Below are 16,302 nucleotides of genomic sequence, written 5' to 3'. Positions count from 1 at the left end.
GGCAGCCACAGAGAAGGCCCTCCCCCACGGGCCCGCCAGCCGGCATTGTTTAGCTGACGGGACCCGGAGGAGACCAACTCTGTGGGATCTTACCGGTCGCTGGGAGCTATGCAGTAGAAGGCGGTCTCGAAGATAGAAAACTGGTGTGTACATGTGCGCCAGCCAGCTGATTGTTGGGTTTGTATGCGCGCCAGAACCTGGAGGTTTGGCTTTTCCAGAACGCGATCCCTTCATGTGAGCAGCAGTGCTGAAAACTGGCCTGGGCATGCACACCGGCCAGCTGATCATTGGGCGCATGCATGCTAGAACCCAGATGTTTGGCTTTTCCGGAACGCGACCCCAAGGGTACACGCACAACATTTCCGTGCAACCTGTTTGGCACTTGGTGCTGAAAAGGTTCACGATCACTGCACTATAGTGTTCATCGGGGTGGGTTCTACTTACCTTTACTACCAGTTTGCAACGGGATTGTGTCCGCACACTTCTGTACATGCGCAGAAACTTCTGTGCATGTGCAGATCACCCATGATGATGTCATGGCGGGTGGGTGGAGCCTCCTGCTGGTTTTACTACTGGTTCTATAGAACCGGACCGAACCGGGAGTCGAACCACTGGTGTTCATACATTGTCCACTCCCCAATCCCAAATAGCAATACTTTGCTAACAATTTTCAGCTATCATTGTCAGAGGAAATTCTATGACTCTGAGACTAAAAAGCTTTAGGCTTAGAGATCTCTTATCCTTTTTTTAAAAAAAACCTATTACAGGTAGGGACAAAACTGTTATTTTTTATCAAGCCCTCCTAGGAGAATTGCAAAACATATATGGAAGGATGGAAAGAGAGGTATGTTTCAGTAGTGGGTTACCCCCAGTTCACACCGGTTCTATAGAACTGGTAGTAAAACTGGTGGGAGGCTCCACCCACCGACCCCGACGTCACTAAAACGCTTCTGCGCATGCACAGAAGAGCGCGTGTGGCCCCGCTGTAAACTAGTAGTAAAGGTAAGTAGAACCCACCCCTGGAGTGTTTGTGTATTAATGAATAGGGTGGACACTTAAGTATTAGTGAATACTTAATGAATTAGTGAATTAGTGAATGAGTGGGGGGAAGCCATGTGTAAGAGAAAGAATGAAAGAAGGAAGAAATTGTTTCGATTCGTGAGAGCGAGCACAAAGAGCTCATTTAATTTGTCTTTTTTAAAGCAAATTCTTTTTGAAGACAATCTCACACTATATTTCTAGGCAAGACATGTAGCCATAAATCTTAAAAATAGCATGCGGTTTAGTGAATTAAAACTCTTATTAAACAATTCCTAGAGTGCTTACATTTCCAGAAAAACATTAAGTCATTTTATATTTTTCCTTCTGGATTTCTGTAGCAAGCAAATTGTTTATTTTCCCCATAAAAAGACTACCCAGCCACACACCTAGAAAATCTCAGTTCCTTTTATCAACTCGATGTCCCAGTATTTTTTTTCCAGTGTTTAATTAAAGATCTAAGTAAATGGTTCTTTCTGCGGAATATAGGTGGCAACCAAATAGAATATGTATAGTGTCTTCAACAGCTGGTGCACCACAGATATCCAGATTCCATTTTGTTAGAGATGTCATATTGGCACACCCGAATCTGAAAGCTTCCAGGTTTTCCCCACCCAAAAGAAAATCCAAGTCCCTTTCCCTGCACCCACATATCCATCACATGGTCCAATCAAAGCACCGTCCCAACTGGAGATGCCTCCTAGTCACACCACTCCAGGTGCAGGCAGACTGTCCTTGACTCTCAGAGAAAGGAATGTTATTTTGGCTAGATATCTCCGCAACCCCATACAATTCCCCCTCCCGGTTTCCCACAGCACTAAATGTGGCAGCCCTGAAGGTCCAAAGAAAAAGATGGTTTCCAGGGCTGACAACTGTCTTACTACTTGAGAGAGAATTAGCAATTTCTATATCAATATTTATTTCAAAGAGGACAGCCTACCTCTTTGAAGGGAGGGACACCAAGCCAACATACAAATTAGAAATACTAGAGAAAGTAAAGTCTAGAAAATACTCTTGATAGCAGTACGTCAATGGAGCTTCTCAATCATCCAGGTTGTCCCAAAAGTCCTTTTCCAAAAGGCATCTGGACTACCTTGGGTTTTTTTTTTTCCTGGAAAACATTTTATTTCTCATCCAAGAAGCTTCTCGTGAGAAGCAAAACATTTTCAAGGAAAAAACTCAAGAAAGACCAGTTATCTTTTAAAAAAGAGTCTTTGGACTTGACAGTAATAGAAAAGAATAGAAAAGCACTTTCTTGTCACTTCTTTCTTCTGGAATTTATTTTTGGATGGGATGGAGATTTCCAAGCCTCTACTCTACAGCAGTGGCGTTTCCTGATAGTAGCCTATCCAACTACTATCCAGCTTCCTGGTGCTATTGAAAAATGCTAGCAAATTCAAAAGTCTCTCAGTAGTCCTCCACTTATGACTACAATTAGGCCTGGAATCTTGGTCACAGAGCAAAATCATCATTAAGTTAGAAGCCACGTGACTGCTTTACTCAATGACTATGATCCTAACTCTCTCAGTTGCAGTCATTAAGCAACCAGGTAAAACTGTAAATTGCATTCACATGACTGTAGAGCACTTGGCAACCGGTCATAAATGTGAGCAGGTTGCCAACTGCCTGAAATACAGGTAGTCCTCAACTTACAGCAGTTCATTTAGTGATAGCTCAAAGTTACAACGGTGCTGAAAAAAGGGACTTACAATTGTTTTTCACACTTACAACCACTGCGGCATCCCCACAGTCATGTGATCAAAATTCAGACACTTGGCAACTGACTCATATTTATGACGGTTGCCGTGTCCCCAGGTCACGTGACCCTCTTTTGTGATCTTCCAACAAGCGAAATCAATGGGGAGGCCAGATTCACTTAACAACCTAAATTAACAACTGCAGTGATTCCCTTAACAATTGTGGCAAGAGAGGATGTAAAATGGAGCAAAAGTCACTTAACAAATGTTTCACTTAGCAACAGAAATGTTGGGCTCAATTGTGGTCATAAGTCGAGGACTACCTGTACTGTCATGTGACAGACAGCTGTTAAGTGCTTTATAGCACTTGGAGTTATATATATTGCTTCACAGTGCTTTACAGCCCTAAGTGGTTTACAAAGTCATGATATTGCCCTCAATAATCTGGGTCCTCATTTAATGTGTTAGGGTTGCAAGGTACCCATTTCAAGTCCTTGTTACTTCAAACAATTGTTAAACGAGAACTACTTGTAAGGCAATTGCATACATTCAATGCATTCAAATATTGCAAAGGAATGCAATAAAATCAATTGCCATATACTTCACTCTGCTTAACAACTAATTCCCACAACACTGTCAAATAATTTACTAAGACTGTATTACTATTATTATTCTCTTCCTTACTAGTATCTATCTCTTCCCACTTATTACTATAACCATGTTGCTTGTATCTTTCAATTTATATTGTTTTTATTTGTTTCCTAGTACGATTTGATACCTTATTAGTAACCATGACTATATTGTATCTTTTTATTCTCGATGAATGTATTTTATTCTCCTTATGTACACTGAGAGCGTATACATCTAAGACAAATTCCTTGTGTGTCCAATCACACTTGGCCAATAAAGAATTCTATTCTATTCTATTCTATTCTATTCTATTCTATTCTATTCTATTCTATTCTATTCTATTCTATTCTATTCTTCTCTATTCATTCTATTCTATTCCACTCTATTCTAATATTGTAAATATAATAAATAAAAGTCCCTCAAACTGCTTTGTGTAACACTTTGCACCCATGACAGAAATTAAAACCTAATCTAATCATTATTGAATTATTATTTTATCCACATTACAGTATTTCACACAAGCAGCAACAATGAGTGTATGTGCTTTGTAAAATAAAAGCTAGGAATTTATTATGAAGGGTGGGCAATGTTACGGTGATGTAAACAAGAGGCAACTCACAAAAAGGATCTTATAAAAGCCCAGATCAATTGCAGCCAACTGTTTGATTGGTAGGACCACTGTACTCTCTATTCAGGTGTTAAAAACATGCCTGACCCAGCTGGCTGTTTGACAAAACTGAATCTCAAAGGCTGGCAAAGATAAAGGAAAGACCACATGGAATGATCAAGAGACCGAAACTCCAGAGGAAAACAGAATCTGTGTAAGCAAGGAACACATTCAGAGGTGGTATTCAGCCAGTTCATATAGGTTCAGGCGAACCGGTAGCGGAGATTGCAGGTGGGCCCCCCACCCGCCCCGGCTCTATGCCGTCCTATTTAGGCACATTTTTGAGGCCGGGCCAGAGGTGGGTTTCAGCATGTTCTGACCAGTTCTGGAGAACCAGTAGTGGAAGTTTTGAGTAGTTCGGAGAACCAGTAGTAAAAATTCTGACTGGCCCCGCTCCCATCTATTCTCTGTCTCCCAAGTCCCAGCTCATCGGGAGGAAATGGAGATTTTCCAGTAACCTTCCCCTGGATTGGGGAGGGAATGGAGATTTTACAGTATCCTTCCCCTGCCACGCCCACCAAACCACGCCCACAGAATCGGTAGTAAAAAATTTTAAAACCCACCACTGGGCCGGGTGCATCCATGGAAGGTGCGCGAGTGAGAAAAGCGAGTGCGTGGAAGGCTGGGTGTTGTGGTCCGCCAGCAGCCTGTGGAGCTGGCAGCAGAGTCCGACAGCGATGAGGCTGAGGAAAAACATGGGCCAGTCCTGGAGGCTGGGGAAGGCCCGGTTGAGGACTCTGCGTCGGAGGCAGAGATGGGGCCAGGGCCATCGGGGAGTGATGTGCGGACTTCGGAGCCTCCAGAGGCTGACAATAGAGAGGGAGAGGAACAGGAGGAGCCTGTTCCTAGTGCACGTATGAGAAGAGCTGCCAGAAGGCAGGAGCAGCTAAAGCAGAGAGGACGACTCGGGAGTAGGGCCAAGAGCACATTGCTGAGCACATTGTAAGCCACCCTGAGTCTTCGGAGAAGGGCGGCATATAAATCAAATTATTAAAAAAAAAAAAAAAAGAGATGATTGGTCCGTCCCATAAGGCTTAAAAGACCAGCAATGGCTCTTGGCCTCTTTGCCGGAAAACAACTGTTGAGAGATTTGCTTCATGTTTGGATGCATTTCTTTCTTGTCAGCATCTTCTGTTCCTGAACTGTTGCCAAGAAAAGCCTTTGGTAGTTTGCCTAATTATCCTAAGGTCAGAGGTAAACTGAAGAATGGTGTTTTGAGGACTTTGCTTTCATTTAATTTGGAATACGCTGAGAATGAGTTAATTCTCAGCTGTTTTAATAAAATCTGTTTGTTTTTTGGAACTGTTTTGCATTTAATATTAACTACGTGGGCCTGGGTCACAACACTGGGTGCATGCGGGAAGGCGCGCAGGGCGAACCGGTGGTGAGAATATTGGAAACCCACTGCTGAACGCATTGGACAATTTTCTTTGTTGATAAAAATGGATCTCAGGTGTAAGGCCTGAGTCAGCAACTGGCATCTACTCCTACCGATACACACATCTTCCAAATTAATGGAAATATCTATAACAAAAAATATTTCACTGTTTCACTGTTAAATATATTTATGGTTAGTGGCCTAAATCAAACATGTTCTCTCAATACCAGTGTTCACACTTGTGTTCTTGTGATATTTCAAAAGTGCTAAAATTGATACCAGGCGTATAAGTTCTGTTTTGTTTTCCTATTAGTTATCATTCAAATTGCATAAAACAGAGCATTTTATAAAGTGTTCCGAAAGGGAAGATAATTTCAGAGAACATTTCATGAATGGAGTGTGATCTCCATATATTTTGTGTTTAGGTGTCCAAAGAATAGATGTGCATATCCCATTTTTCAACGTACAGTCATTGCTCCAGAGGTCCGTAGCCTCCCTGACTCATGTGTTAATTATATCCCAAGGAAAGCCTTCATGCTCTGCTTCTTGAATAGTGACACAACTATTGTTACTGAAGAGAGCTGTTCCTTTAAGGAACCTTTGGAGAATATTCTCTAAGACAAACATGCAGTAATTGTCCATCCAACTTCCCTGTTCACAAGCAGGGCGTGGAATTTTGAAGGGCTATTTGTGATTAGCTATATGAAATTTTATGAAATTTAGTTTTCTTGAGAAATTTCAGCTGTTTACAGTACTTTTTTTTTTTTTTTTTCATCCAACACCACAAAGAGTTGCCAAAATAGTGTATGGAGAAGCGATCTTCATTGTTTTCCAGAGAATGAAGCAAATAAATGATTAAATAGTAATTACTGTTATACCTTGTGCAGGTCTCTCCTTGCTTATCAAAGCACATAGGCAATACATATTGTATGTTGAACAGCAAGAAAAATATTTTTAAAAACAATCACCAAATGACATTAGCTGTCCTTTGTTAATGAGATTTTTTTCCCCCTGAAGACACTAAATATCTTGATGTTGGCCTTTATATGAAATGAACTGGCACTTTAGAAAAAAAAATGCTGTGATTATTGGCAATTCTCCATGTATATTGTTGCAACTCGAGCCAATGGAAACCAAATCAACATTTAAATAATTTCTGGATGCTTTCAAATTCTTGAGTGAATTGCCTTGCACTTTAATCATGCACATTCATAATTTAGAAAGTGAGATAAGAATACATTACCCCAGTGACATCCATGACTTTAATAGCTGCAAGTTGCCCGGTTTTAACATGACGGCCCTAGAACAAATCAAACAAATAAGTCAGTTAGATTTCACAGTTGCACATCAGGGCCAATAATTTATCAACAAAGCTTCAAAGTCATCAATTCTCATAAATTGGACAGGCCTTATCTCTAAATATAATTTATTCCCGCTTGATTGCTTCATCCCTTTAAGGTAAGTAGTGCAAAGTTAGAAGTCAACAGGATCAGTTCATTAGCTTGATTATCTATGAAGACATATATTTAACAGATTTCAGAGGCAGGCAAACATTTTGGCTCCGGGACACATTTCAAATGTTGAGAACGTGTAACAATCCTGATCATAAAATGACTGTTGTAGCAAAGTATAAAAAAACCCTCTACCGATCTTATATTTTTAAGTATCCCCTTTGCAGGGAGTGGAAACAAACACAAAGGAGCATTCATAATATTTAATTATCCAAAAAGGGCCACTGAGTCAAAACAGTGAACACATGAAATATGCAATTACATCCCATTCCAGTCAGCCAATCTGTGCAGATAGCCAAATGTCAGTTATTCATTCTGATGGAAGTAGTTTTAGCATCTACGCTTTTCCTGCTAAGCAATCAGGAAGACTAATGTGGGTGGTTTTGTCATTAATTTACTGGTGCATCAAAGCACTCATATGACAATACGACAACCGTAACAGACTCCGCAATGACAGCGGCAGCCATTTCTGGGTTTTGCCTTCCTGGAGATCATAAGATACAGTCACAACCCACGTCCGTAAGTGAACACTGAAGGTCACCAGAGAAGGAAATTATGAAGACAGTTTTATATGTAGTGTGTGAAGAGTGTACATAAGTACATAGGCAGGTGGTAGGAATGGAATAAGACAAAAGGCATGTTGTAACAGACCTTCAAGAACATCTAACTTCTCTATACCTGGGGCAAGAATCAATACTTTCACACGCACACATATTGGATACCATACTCAAGGGGTTGCCACAAAGAAGAGGGGGGCAATCTATTCTCCAAAACAGGAGTCACCAACCTTTCGGACCTCAGGGACCACTAACTTCATAATTTTAAATCCCATGGACCACTAATATGATCTGTCTAATGACCGGCTGGGTGGGCATGGCTAGGTGACCATGTGACTGGGTGGGTGTGGCCAACTTTATGTCACTCACATCGAGGGGCGTCTCGCTGGCCTCTACTCGCCCCTTCCCTCCCAGCCACTCCTCACCTGCCCGCCTAGGCTCCTTAGGGCCCCAACAGGAAGCAGTTGTTGGAACTAAGCAGCCACCACAAGAAAGAGTTGGCAAAACAGCTCAGTTCAAATTGGATCTGGTTGAGAAAGGGGCTCAGCAGAAGCACCTCACTGAGGACTACGAGAATAGGCTTTCCAAGGAGAGGGAAGACCTGTGGGAGTGCAAGGCCAGGTACCGGCACCTTGAGGCTCAGTGGGCTGAGATGGTCAGCCACTTCCAGGACATGATGCAGTCCCACTGGAACAAGGTCCTCCAGCTCTTTGCCACCAGTGGCGCTTCCTTCCAGCCTTTGCCCAAAGCCCCGCACCAGGAGGCTGAAGCAGACCCCAAGTTGGAATTTCTGTCCCCCCTCCAACAAAAAGACCCCAAAGGGGGAGACTCTCTGCAGCAACACAACCAATCATTGCACATATCCAGCCCAGGGGCCATAGTTTGAGGACCCCTGATTTAGTACAATATTTTTCTGCGGACCACCAAAATTTTCCATGGACCACCAGTTGGTGACTACTGCTCCAAAGCATCTGCAAGCAGGACCAAGAAACAATGGATGGAAACTAATCAAGGAGAGAACCAAACTAGAACTAAGGAGAAACTTCCTAACAGTGAGGACAGTTAACCAGCAGAACAGCTTGCCTTCAGAAATTCTGGGTGCTCCAACACTGGAGGTTTTTAAGAAGAGATTGCACAACCATTTGTCTGATATAGGCTGGTATAGGGCAGGTGTCAAACTCAAGGCCCGGGGGCTGATCTGCCCCGTGGGGCTACCTTGGAAACAGTGAAGAACCAGCCCGTGGTGCCTCTGCCAGTGAAAACGGAGCTCGGAAGGACTGTGTGTGGCCCTCCCAAGCTCCATTTTCACTGGCAGAGAGTTGCAGGAGGCCGTTGCAGCTGAAAATGGAGCTCGGGAGCCCGTGGGGATTTTGCAGTGCTCCTAAGCTGGCACAGCACTCAGGCCACCATAGGCGCCCCCGACACAAGTGACGTCAAGCTGGCCATGCCCACCCTGGCCACCACCACCCCCGCCCTCCCTGAGGTCAAACACAACCCTGATACGTCCCTCAATTGAATCGAGTTTGACAGCCCTGGTATAGGGTTCCTGCTTGAGCAAGGGTTAGAAGACCTCCAAAGTCCCTTTCAACGCTGTTATGATGTCATTCGTATCATGAAATGAGTGCAGAAATGCTACCTCCATCCCACCGATTTCTCTAAAATATCCTTCCCTTTTCAGATCATATTCTCTGCAAGGCAGAAAAAGTAGGAGAAATTCTCTGCCAAACACTATGATTAATAGATTTTTGTCACATTGGCCCATATGAGACCTTCCACTGGAGAGAGGAAGTGGAAGATTGGGGTGAGGAATGAAATGGCTCTTTAGCAGGGAGCACAGGGTCACTTATTCATGTAATGTTTTCATCACTCTTAGATATTTCTTTCTTTCTTTTTTTTTTCTTTTTGGCCTCAGGCTCCATCTTTTATTAATTGAGACACATTTTCAACTCAACTGCAGTCTTTACCATTATCTGCTGAGTCCATCAAACACGCACCTGCACATCTACTGCTTTTTAAATAGATTTATTATATATCCTTATTATATAAAGTGGCTATAGAAATTGAACAAACAAATTTGAGGCACAGTTATTTTCCAGTCTTATTCAGAGAGTGCTGAAATCTAAACCTGAAACTTCACATAGAATACCAGGTATTCTGTTACTGAACTATTGTTGCTTCTTCTAACAAGAAGAGTACCTGTGTAGAAATGAATCTATGTGTAAAGAATAAGAAGGACTTTGTTGGATGAGATAAACAAGGAACATCTGTCAAGTAGCCTATTTCCATCAAAGGCCAGAGATGCTTCCGGAAATCCTATAAGCAAAGCTTAAAGGCAATAATACTGCTCCAATTAATCTTTGTTTACCAGTTAATCTTTGTCATCTTTCATGACCCTCATCTGTATTAATAAAATGGCACATAGGCTATTACACTCATACGTAAAAAATAAATAAATCCTGAGCTACAATTAAAAATTCCATCCCAAATTTTCCACCAAGGAAAGCCAAATTCTCAAAATACCAAAGATACCATGAATTTGGAAGCTGGTCACAGAATTATGTCTCCAAATTACACAGTTTAATATTGCAGCTGTAGTATATTCTACAAAGAGCCAGTTTGGTGTGGCCGTTAATGTACCAGGCTACAAACCAAGAATTCTAGTCCCACTTTAAGCACAAAACCAACTGGATGACCTTGGGCCAGTCACTCTGTCTCAGCCCTAAAATGGAGGCAATGGCAAGCATATTCATAGCATGTAAAGCAGGAGTGTCAAATCAACACTTGGGGGCCGCATCTGGCCCATGGGGTGCTTAGATCTCACCCGCAGGACGGGCCTGGAAACAGCAAAGGACCGGCCAGTGGCCTCTGCCAGGGACACTATAGGTCTGGAGGGCCATGTGTGGCCCTCCTGAGCTCCATTTTCTCAGGCAGAGGGTTGCAGGAGTTTGCCGCGGCTGGAAACAGAGCTCGCGAGAGCCGTGGGTGGTGCTCCCGAGCTCTGTTTTCACTGGCAGAGAGTTTCAGAAGTCTGTTGCAGCAGAAAATGGAACTCGGGAGCCCCTTTTCGCTGGCAAAGCGCTCAAGCCACTCCCGACACGAGTGATGTTGAACTGGCTACACCCACCCTGCCATGCCCCCCCAGCCTCTGAGGTCAAATACAACCCTGATCCGGCCCTCAATGAAATCGAGTTTGACATCCCTGATGTAAAGGCTTCAGCTCTAAAGGCATTTATAGCCTAAGAATCTACATTTCCATTATACAAAGAATACCTTTTATGGCAGTGATTCAGTATATAACTATAATAAGGTAAGAAATAATGAAAGTCTAAAAGACTTCGAAAGAAAGGGATGAGAAAACAGATGACTAAAGTATCTTGCTTTCAAATTTCTGTCATCTCTAAACAAATATCACATTAAAAAAATTGTGTTTAGGGCATCAATTTCTCAGAAATAAGCACTACTAGCATTTTGTAATATACATAAATCAAGTGTGACTAGAGAGAGCATCAGGAACAACTTCTTAATATATATATATATATAAATAGAGACTGCATTCGAATAAACAGTTCTTAACTGAAGAATTTATTTGTTGTGCTGCTTTCTCAACTGATATAAATTCAGTTGAGGTAAATACTATTGATCCAAACAAAGATATAGTTTTCCAATAGTAAATCTGGTGGTTCATAACAACAATAATGATTCATATCTTGTTTTATGACTGTTTCCAAGGCTTGGGAAATTCAGACACTGTAAGTTAAATGGGAGAAACTAGGATGAGGCAAAGGCATAAGTCAGGGGTGTCAAACTTGCAGCGTGACGTTGTCATCACATGACTTGGTGACTTTTTTCCCCTTTGCTAAACCAGGGGTGGGTGTGGCCAGCACGTGACACATCTGGTCCGTGGGCTGCGAGTTTGACACCCCTGGTGTAAGTGATATGATTACAGGAAGTGAGGATATAGAGGGCTGAAGAAATGACCATTAGAAAACGCCTCTACCAAGACAATGATCAGATAAAAGTGGACTAAGGAGTCCACGGCAGGGATGTAACCTGAGTAAAGATCTTGTCCAATCTTACCTTAGTTCTCATGAAAACAATGGGTGAGAGGGGGATGTACATTCAGACTTACAAGATTCTATTGCTTTATAATGAAGTAGTACTGGCCTACACAACATTGGATGCCTATTCTGTGAACTTTGAAAATGGAAGGGGGGGGGGAGGAGGAGGAGGAGGAGGAGGAGGAGGAGGAGGAGGAGGAGGAGGAACTTCCCACCAATGGGAAACTCTCTGCCCCACAGTTCCAAAGAAAGCCCAGATGTCCCTTGATGGTGTGAGAACACAGGGAGTGATATCAATCTCCAATCTGCAGATGTCTTTTACACCACGTCACACTTGTGTGTCTGTCAAGCGAGCCCCATCCAGCTGGGCAAGATGAAGGATCAAGAAATAATTAGACTTCTATTCCCAATCTGGGATATTAAAAAAAACAAAACCCGCTGTTGAACACAGTAAGAAAAAAAATACAGGCTGTAGAATTCTGGGAGTTGAAGTCCACACAACTTACAAGTTGCGAAGTGATTTATAAAGGTAAAGTCCCTTTTAGCAATCTGAAATGCTTCTTCCCAGGTTCCCACCCACCTGAGCTGAGTTGCCATTTATAACATAACCTAGCTATGATAAACCTGCCTTCTATCTCTTGAAGATTTCTTTCATTATTTTTCCAGCCTTGCCACAATCTCTCACAGGATCATAGAGCTTTAGTTAAAACACACACACATACTCCTATTAGCCTGATCCTAAAGATGTACAAATGGACGTGGTGGCTCAGTGACTAAGACGCTGAATTTGTCGATCGAAAGGTTGGTAGTCCAGCGGTTCGAATCCCTAGTGCCATGTAACAAGGTGAGCTCCCTTTACTTGTCCCAGCTTCTGCTAACCTAGCAGTTCAAAAGCACGTAAAAAATGCAAGTAGAAAAATAGGGACCACATTTGGTGGGAAGGTAACAGCGTTCCGTACGCCTTTGGCATTTAGTTATGCCGGCCACATGACCACAGAGACGTCTTCAGACAGCGCAGGGTCTTCAGCTTTGAAACAGAGATGGGCACCCCCCCACTAGAGTCAGGAACGACTAGCACATATGTGCGAGGGGAACCTTTACCTTTTAAAGATGTACAGTATGTATCATGTTCAGTAGTTATCAAAGAACATTGGCTATAAACTGGCTCAGAAATATCGAAACTAGTTGAATACACTTACAGCATTTCCAAGTGGAAAAACCTGATATACAACATCAGATTAAAATTCATCTGTACTCTCATCACCAATGAATTAGCCACCATTGCTGGCAAACCAAATTTCTCACTTCACTACGCAATGACAGAACTGCCAGCAAATGTATCTTCACTGTCGTATTGCATTAAATTGGAGCCGTATTTTACACAGAGTCAAACAAAACCCGTTCTCGGCTTTTAAAACAAAAAATTATCATTGCATTCAAGCACCCTTCAGCCTCTGGAGGGCCATAACTCACAAAACTCCGAGTTTAAGCGAGTGAGCCAGCCAAGAATAATTAAAGCTTGGATGCCTTTTTTTTTTTTTTTTTTTTTAATATCTACCCTGAAACTTTCTTCTAAACAACTTTCCTTATTTTTCTGGCAATAGAAGGCTGACTCCCCTTTTAATCTCCTCTTCTGCAGATTTCAGATGCTGGATGGACTCCAACTGATGACTCTCACCAGCCTTCCTGCTTTTAGTGTTTTCCAAAGACAGTAGAAATTAATTACTACAATCCTCCATCAGCATAGCTGGCGCATTTAAAGCACATGCAGCCCACAAGATGGTAATCTTTTAAGATTATTACCTGTGTTTATATATAGGTTAATTGTATTATATATTTTATACGCAGCCCAAAACAATTCCTCTTCACTCAATGCAGCCCAGGCAAGCCAAAAGGTTGGACATGCCTGATTTAAAGACAAAACAAATTAAATAATATCTACTCTGACTACTTTATGATTAGGGGGGGAGGGAATAGCCATGTGGCTTCCATCCTTTCATCATAGTCAGACTTGTCGTTTCATTTTTGGGGTGGGATGGTTCAAGCAAAGTCCACACTGTACATCACTAACTTGTGATGCATGAGAGTATCGTGTGTGTGTGTGTGTGTGTGTGTGTGTGTGTGTGTGTGTGTGTGTATGAAATTATTCTCCCCCACTTGTGCTGGAAAAGGTAGAGCATTGAGGAGGTAGGAGAAGTTGCCAATATCAAAATGTTTGAGCATATTTAAGAATCTACATATTATATATATAGATAGGCAGGGGAAAGAAAAGGATGTAGTGTTTTTGTGTATTACACATCCAGCATGAGTGGAGGAGAATAATTTCATTAACTAACACACACACACACACACACACACACACACACACACACACACTGTCCTCTCATGCGTCACAAGTTAAATTATGGACAATGTGGACTTTTCTACCTGGAAGAGGAAGCAAATGCCAGGAGAACACCGCACGGCCTTGTATATAAAGGATCCAAGTTTTGTCCTGCAGATGTTTGAAATATAGTCCCTGTCTTGTTCTTCCCCCCACCCTCAAAAAATAGCAGATTGATAGCTTTTTTCACAAGCAAAGCAACAGCATTCTGATACGGCAGTGTCCCTTAGGACTGCTTAACAACAGTTTCAGATTAGTCAACCGTTGAGTTTATTCATATTTCCAAAGTCTGCTTATTTATTTTTTTAAATCATTTTGCATCAGCTAGAGCCACCTATTCTAAATCCGTATTAGCCTGTCATTTTTAAAGTGGGATCACTAATATCACCGTAGCTATGGCATGGTGAACTGTATGTGTTAAGATTTGGTTTGAAGTTGGGCCTGGTGGCTCAGCAGACTAATAGCATTGTGATTAACACCAGCTGTCTGCAATTACTGTAAATTCGAATCTCACCAGGCTCAAGGTTGACTCAGCCTTCCATCCTTTCTAAGGCAGGTAAATTGAGGACTCAGTTTGTGGGGGCAATAAGCTGACTTTGTATAAATATACAAAAGTATGAAGGCTATTGCTTAACACATTGTAAGCTACCGTGAGTCTCCAGAGAAGGGTGGCATATAAATCAATTAAAAAAAAAAAAAAGTTGAACAGCCCAAAGATGTAAGCATATGTGGTTTCCGTCTGAACTAACTCCATTCTTTCATTCGGAGAGATTTTGGAAAAAAGGTAATGGGGCTTCAATGACTTTGGGTCCTAATGGCTTTCTAGATCCTTTTCAACGGGATTTCAGGCCTAGTGTTGTGGCCCATCAGTGGCCTGTGGAGATTGTAGCTGATTCTGACAGCGAGGAGGCTGGTATGGTGCTGCGCCAGCAGCCTGTGCAGCTGGCACTCGAGTCAGACAATGAGGAGGCTGGAGAAGATGTGGTGCCAGAGGCGGGGATTCAGCTAGGGCCTTCAGAACCTCCAGAAGCTCCCTTAAGTGAAGAGGATGAAGAGGAGGAGCCTCTTCTCGATGCACGGGCATGCAGAGCTGCCAAAAGGCAGGAGTGGCTCCTCAGGAGAAGGTCTCCTCGAGAGTAAGGCTTGGGGCTAATTGGCCACTCCCTTAGCCTATTTAAGGAGGAACGCCGACTAAAGCAATTTGTAGGGAACAACTTTAGTTCACTCTCCTTCACGTCTGGATTCTCTGCAAACTGCTTCTGGGCTTTCTGCCAACCATAGTAAGATTGTGATTACTTTATCTTTGATTTCTTGTAGGCTGTTAAGAAAGTTTATTAACAGTCTTTGTTTGTAAAAGACTGAGTTATTTTAGTAAATTAAGTTTTGTACAGACTTTGTGTGTGCTGAGTTCTTTGGGGTCCATAGCTGGGGCAGAACAACTAGGAATATCACTGATCTTTCCAGTGGATGTCAGGATCTTGAAGTATGCTCTTCTTGGTTCTACTACTTCATTACATTCACCTTGTATACTTCTGGACCACTGATGAAAACTGGGAGTTGAGAATCTGTGTGGTAGTGGTTCTATTTTTAGCTAGAGGTTAATTTTGAGTTAGATGTCGACGACCCTGTTCCCCCCAAAATAAGACCCAACCAGAAAATGATTTTTCAGGATGCTTATAATATAAGCCCTTCCCCCCCAAATAAGCCCCAGTTAAGATTGTCAGCCAAATGGATGCATTTAGCATCGTATTTCCCAAAAAATAAGATCTAACCAGAATATAAGCTCTAATGTGACTTTTGGAGCAAAAATTAATAAAAGACCCAGGCTTATTTTCGGGAAAACACGGTAGAGGCTTATCAGAGAAGACCCTGGTAACAATGAATGATGCCCTCCTCACCTTGTAGCTAGATTACTGCAAAGCACTCTAGGTGGGGTTGCCCTTAAAGCTAATTTTTATTTTTGGTAAATTATGTCCTGTTGGTATTTGTAGACCATTCTGAGTCTACAGAAGTAAGCATTATATAAATCTGTATATAATTAAATAAATATCAACAACTAGGAAAGCCTATGAGGCTGCTTCAGTCAGCCTGCCTGCCAACACAGTTGCCTCAGTGAGATAGGCAGCAATGTAAATAGAAATAAACACAAGTGGTCCTCAACTTACTAAACTTCATTTAGTGATCATTCAAAGTTACAATGGCATTGAAAAAAGTGACTTAGGACCATTTTTCACACTTATGACCACTGCAGCATCCCCATAGTCACATGATTTATATTCAGATGCTTGACAGCTGGTTCATATTTAGCACAGCTGCAGAATCCCAGGGTCATGTGATCGCCTTTTGCAACTTGCAAAAACAATGAGGAAGCCAGACTTACTTA

At 42.1% G+C, this 16,302-nt stretch overlaps 1 protein-coding gene across 11 annotated transcripts in view; it reads right to left on the bottom strand.

The window, feature by feature from the left end:
* Positions 1-16,302, bottom strand: part of TNIK (TRAF2 and NCK interacting kinase) — a 338,950-nt gene that overhangs the window by 155,969 nt on the left and 166,679 nt on the right. For all 11 annotated transcript variants that reach the window (XM_034438985.3, XM_034438988.3, XM_034438989.3 and 8 more), the window contains exon 3: positions 6,654-6,710. In XM_034438985.3, coding sequence (XP_034294876.1) covers positions 6,654-6,710 — 57 coding nt within the window. The remainder of the gene's footprint in view (positions 1-6,653; positions 6,711-16,302) is intronic.

This window comes from Pantherophis guttatus, chromosome 6 (genome assembly GCF_059756535.1).
Source record: "Pantherophis guttatus breed Tessera chromosome 6, ASM5975653v1, whole genome shotgun sequence".
NCBI classification, from domain to species: Eukaryota; Metazoa; Chordata; class Lepidosauria; order Squamata; family Colubridae; genus Pantherophis; species Pantherophis guttatus.
This window is presented reverse-complemented; position numbering and strand designations above follow the sequence as displayed.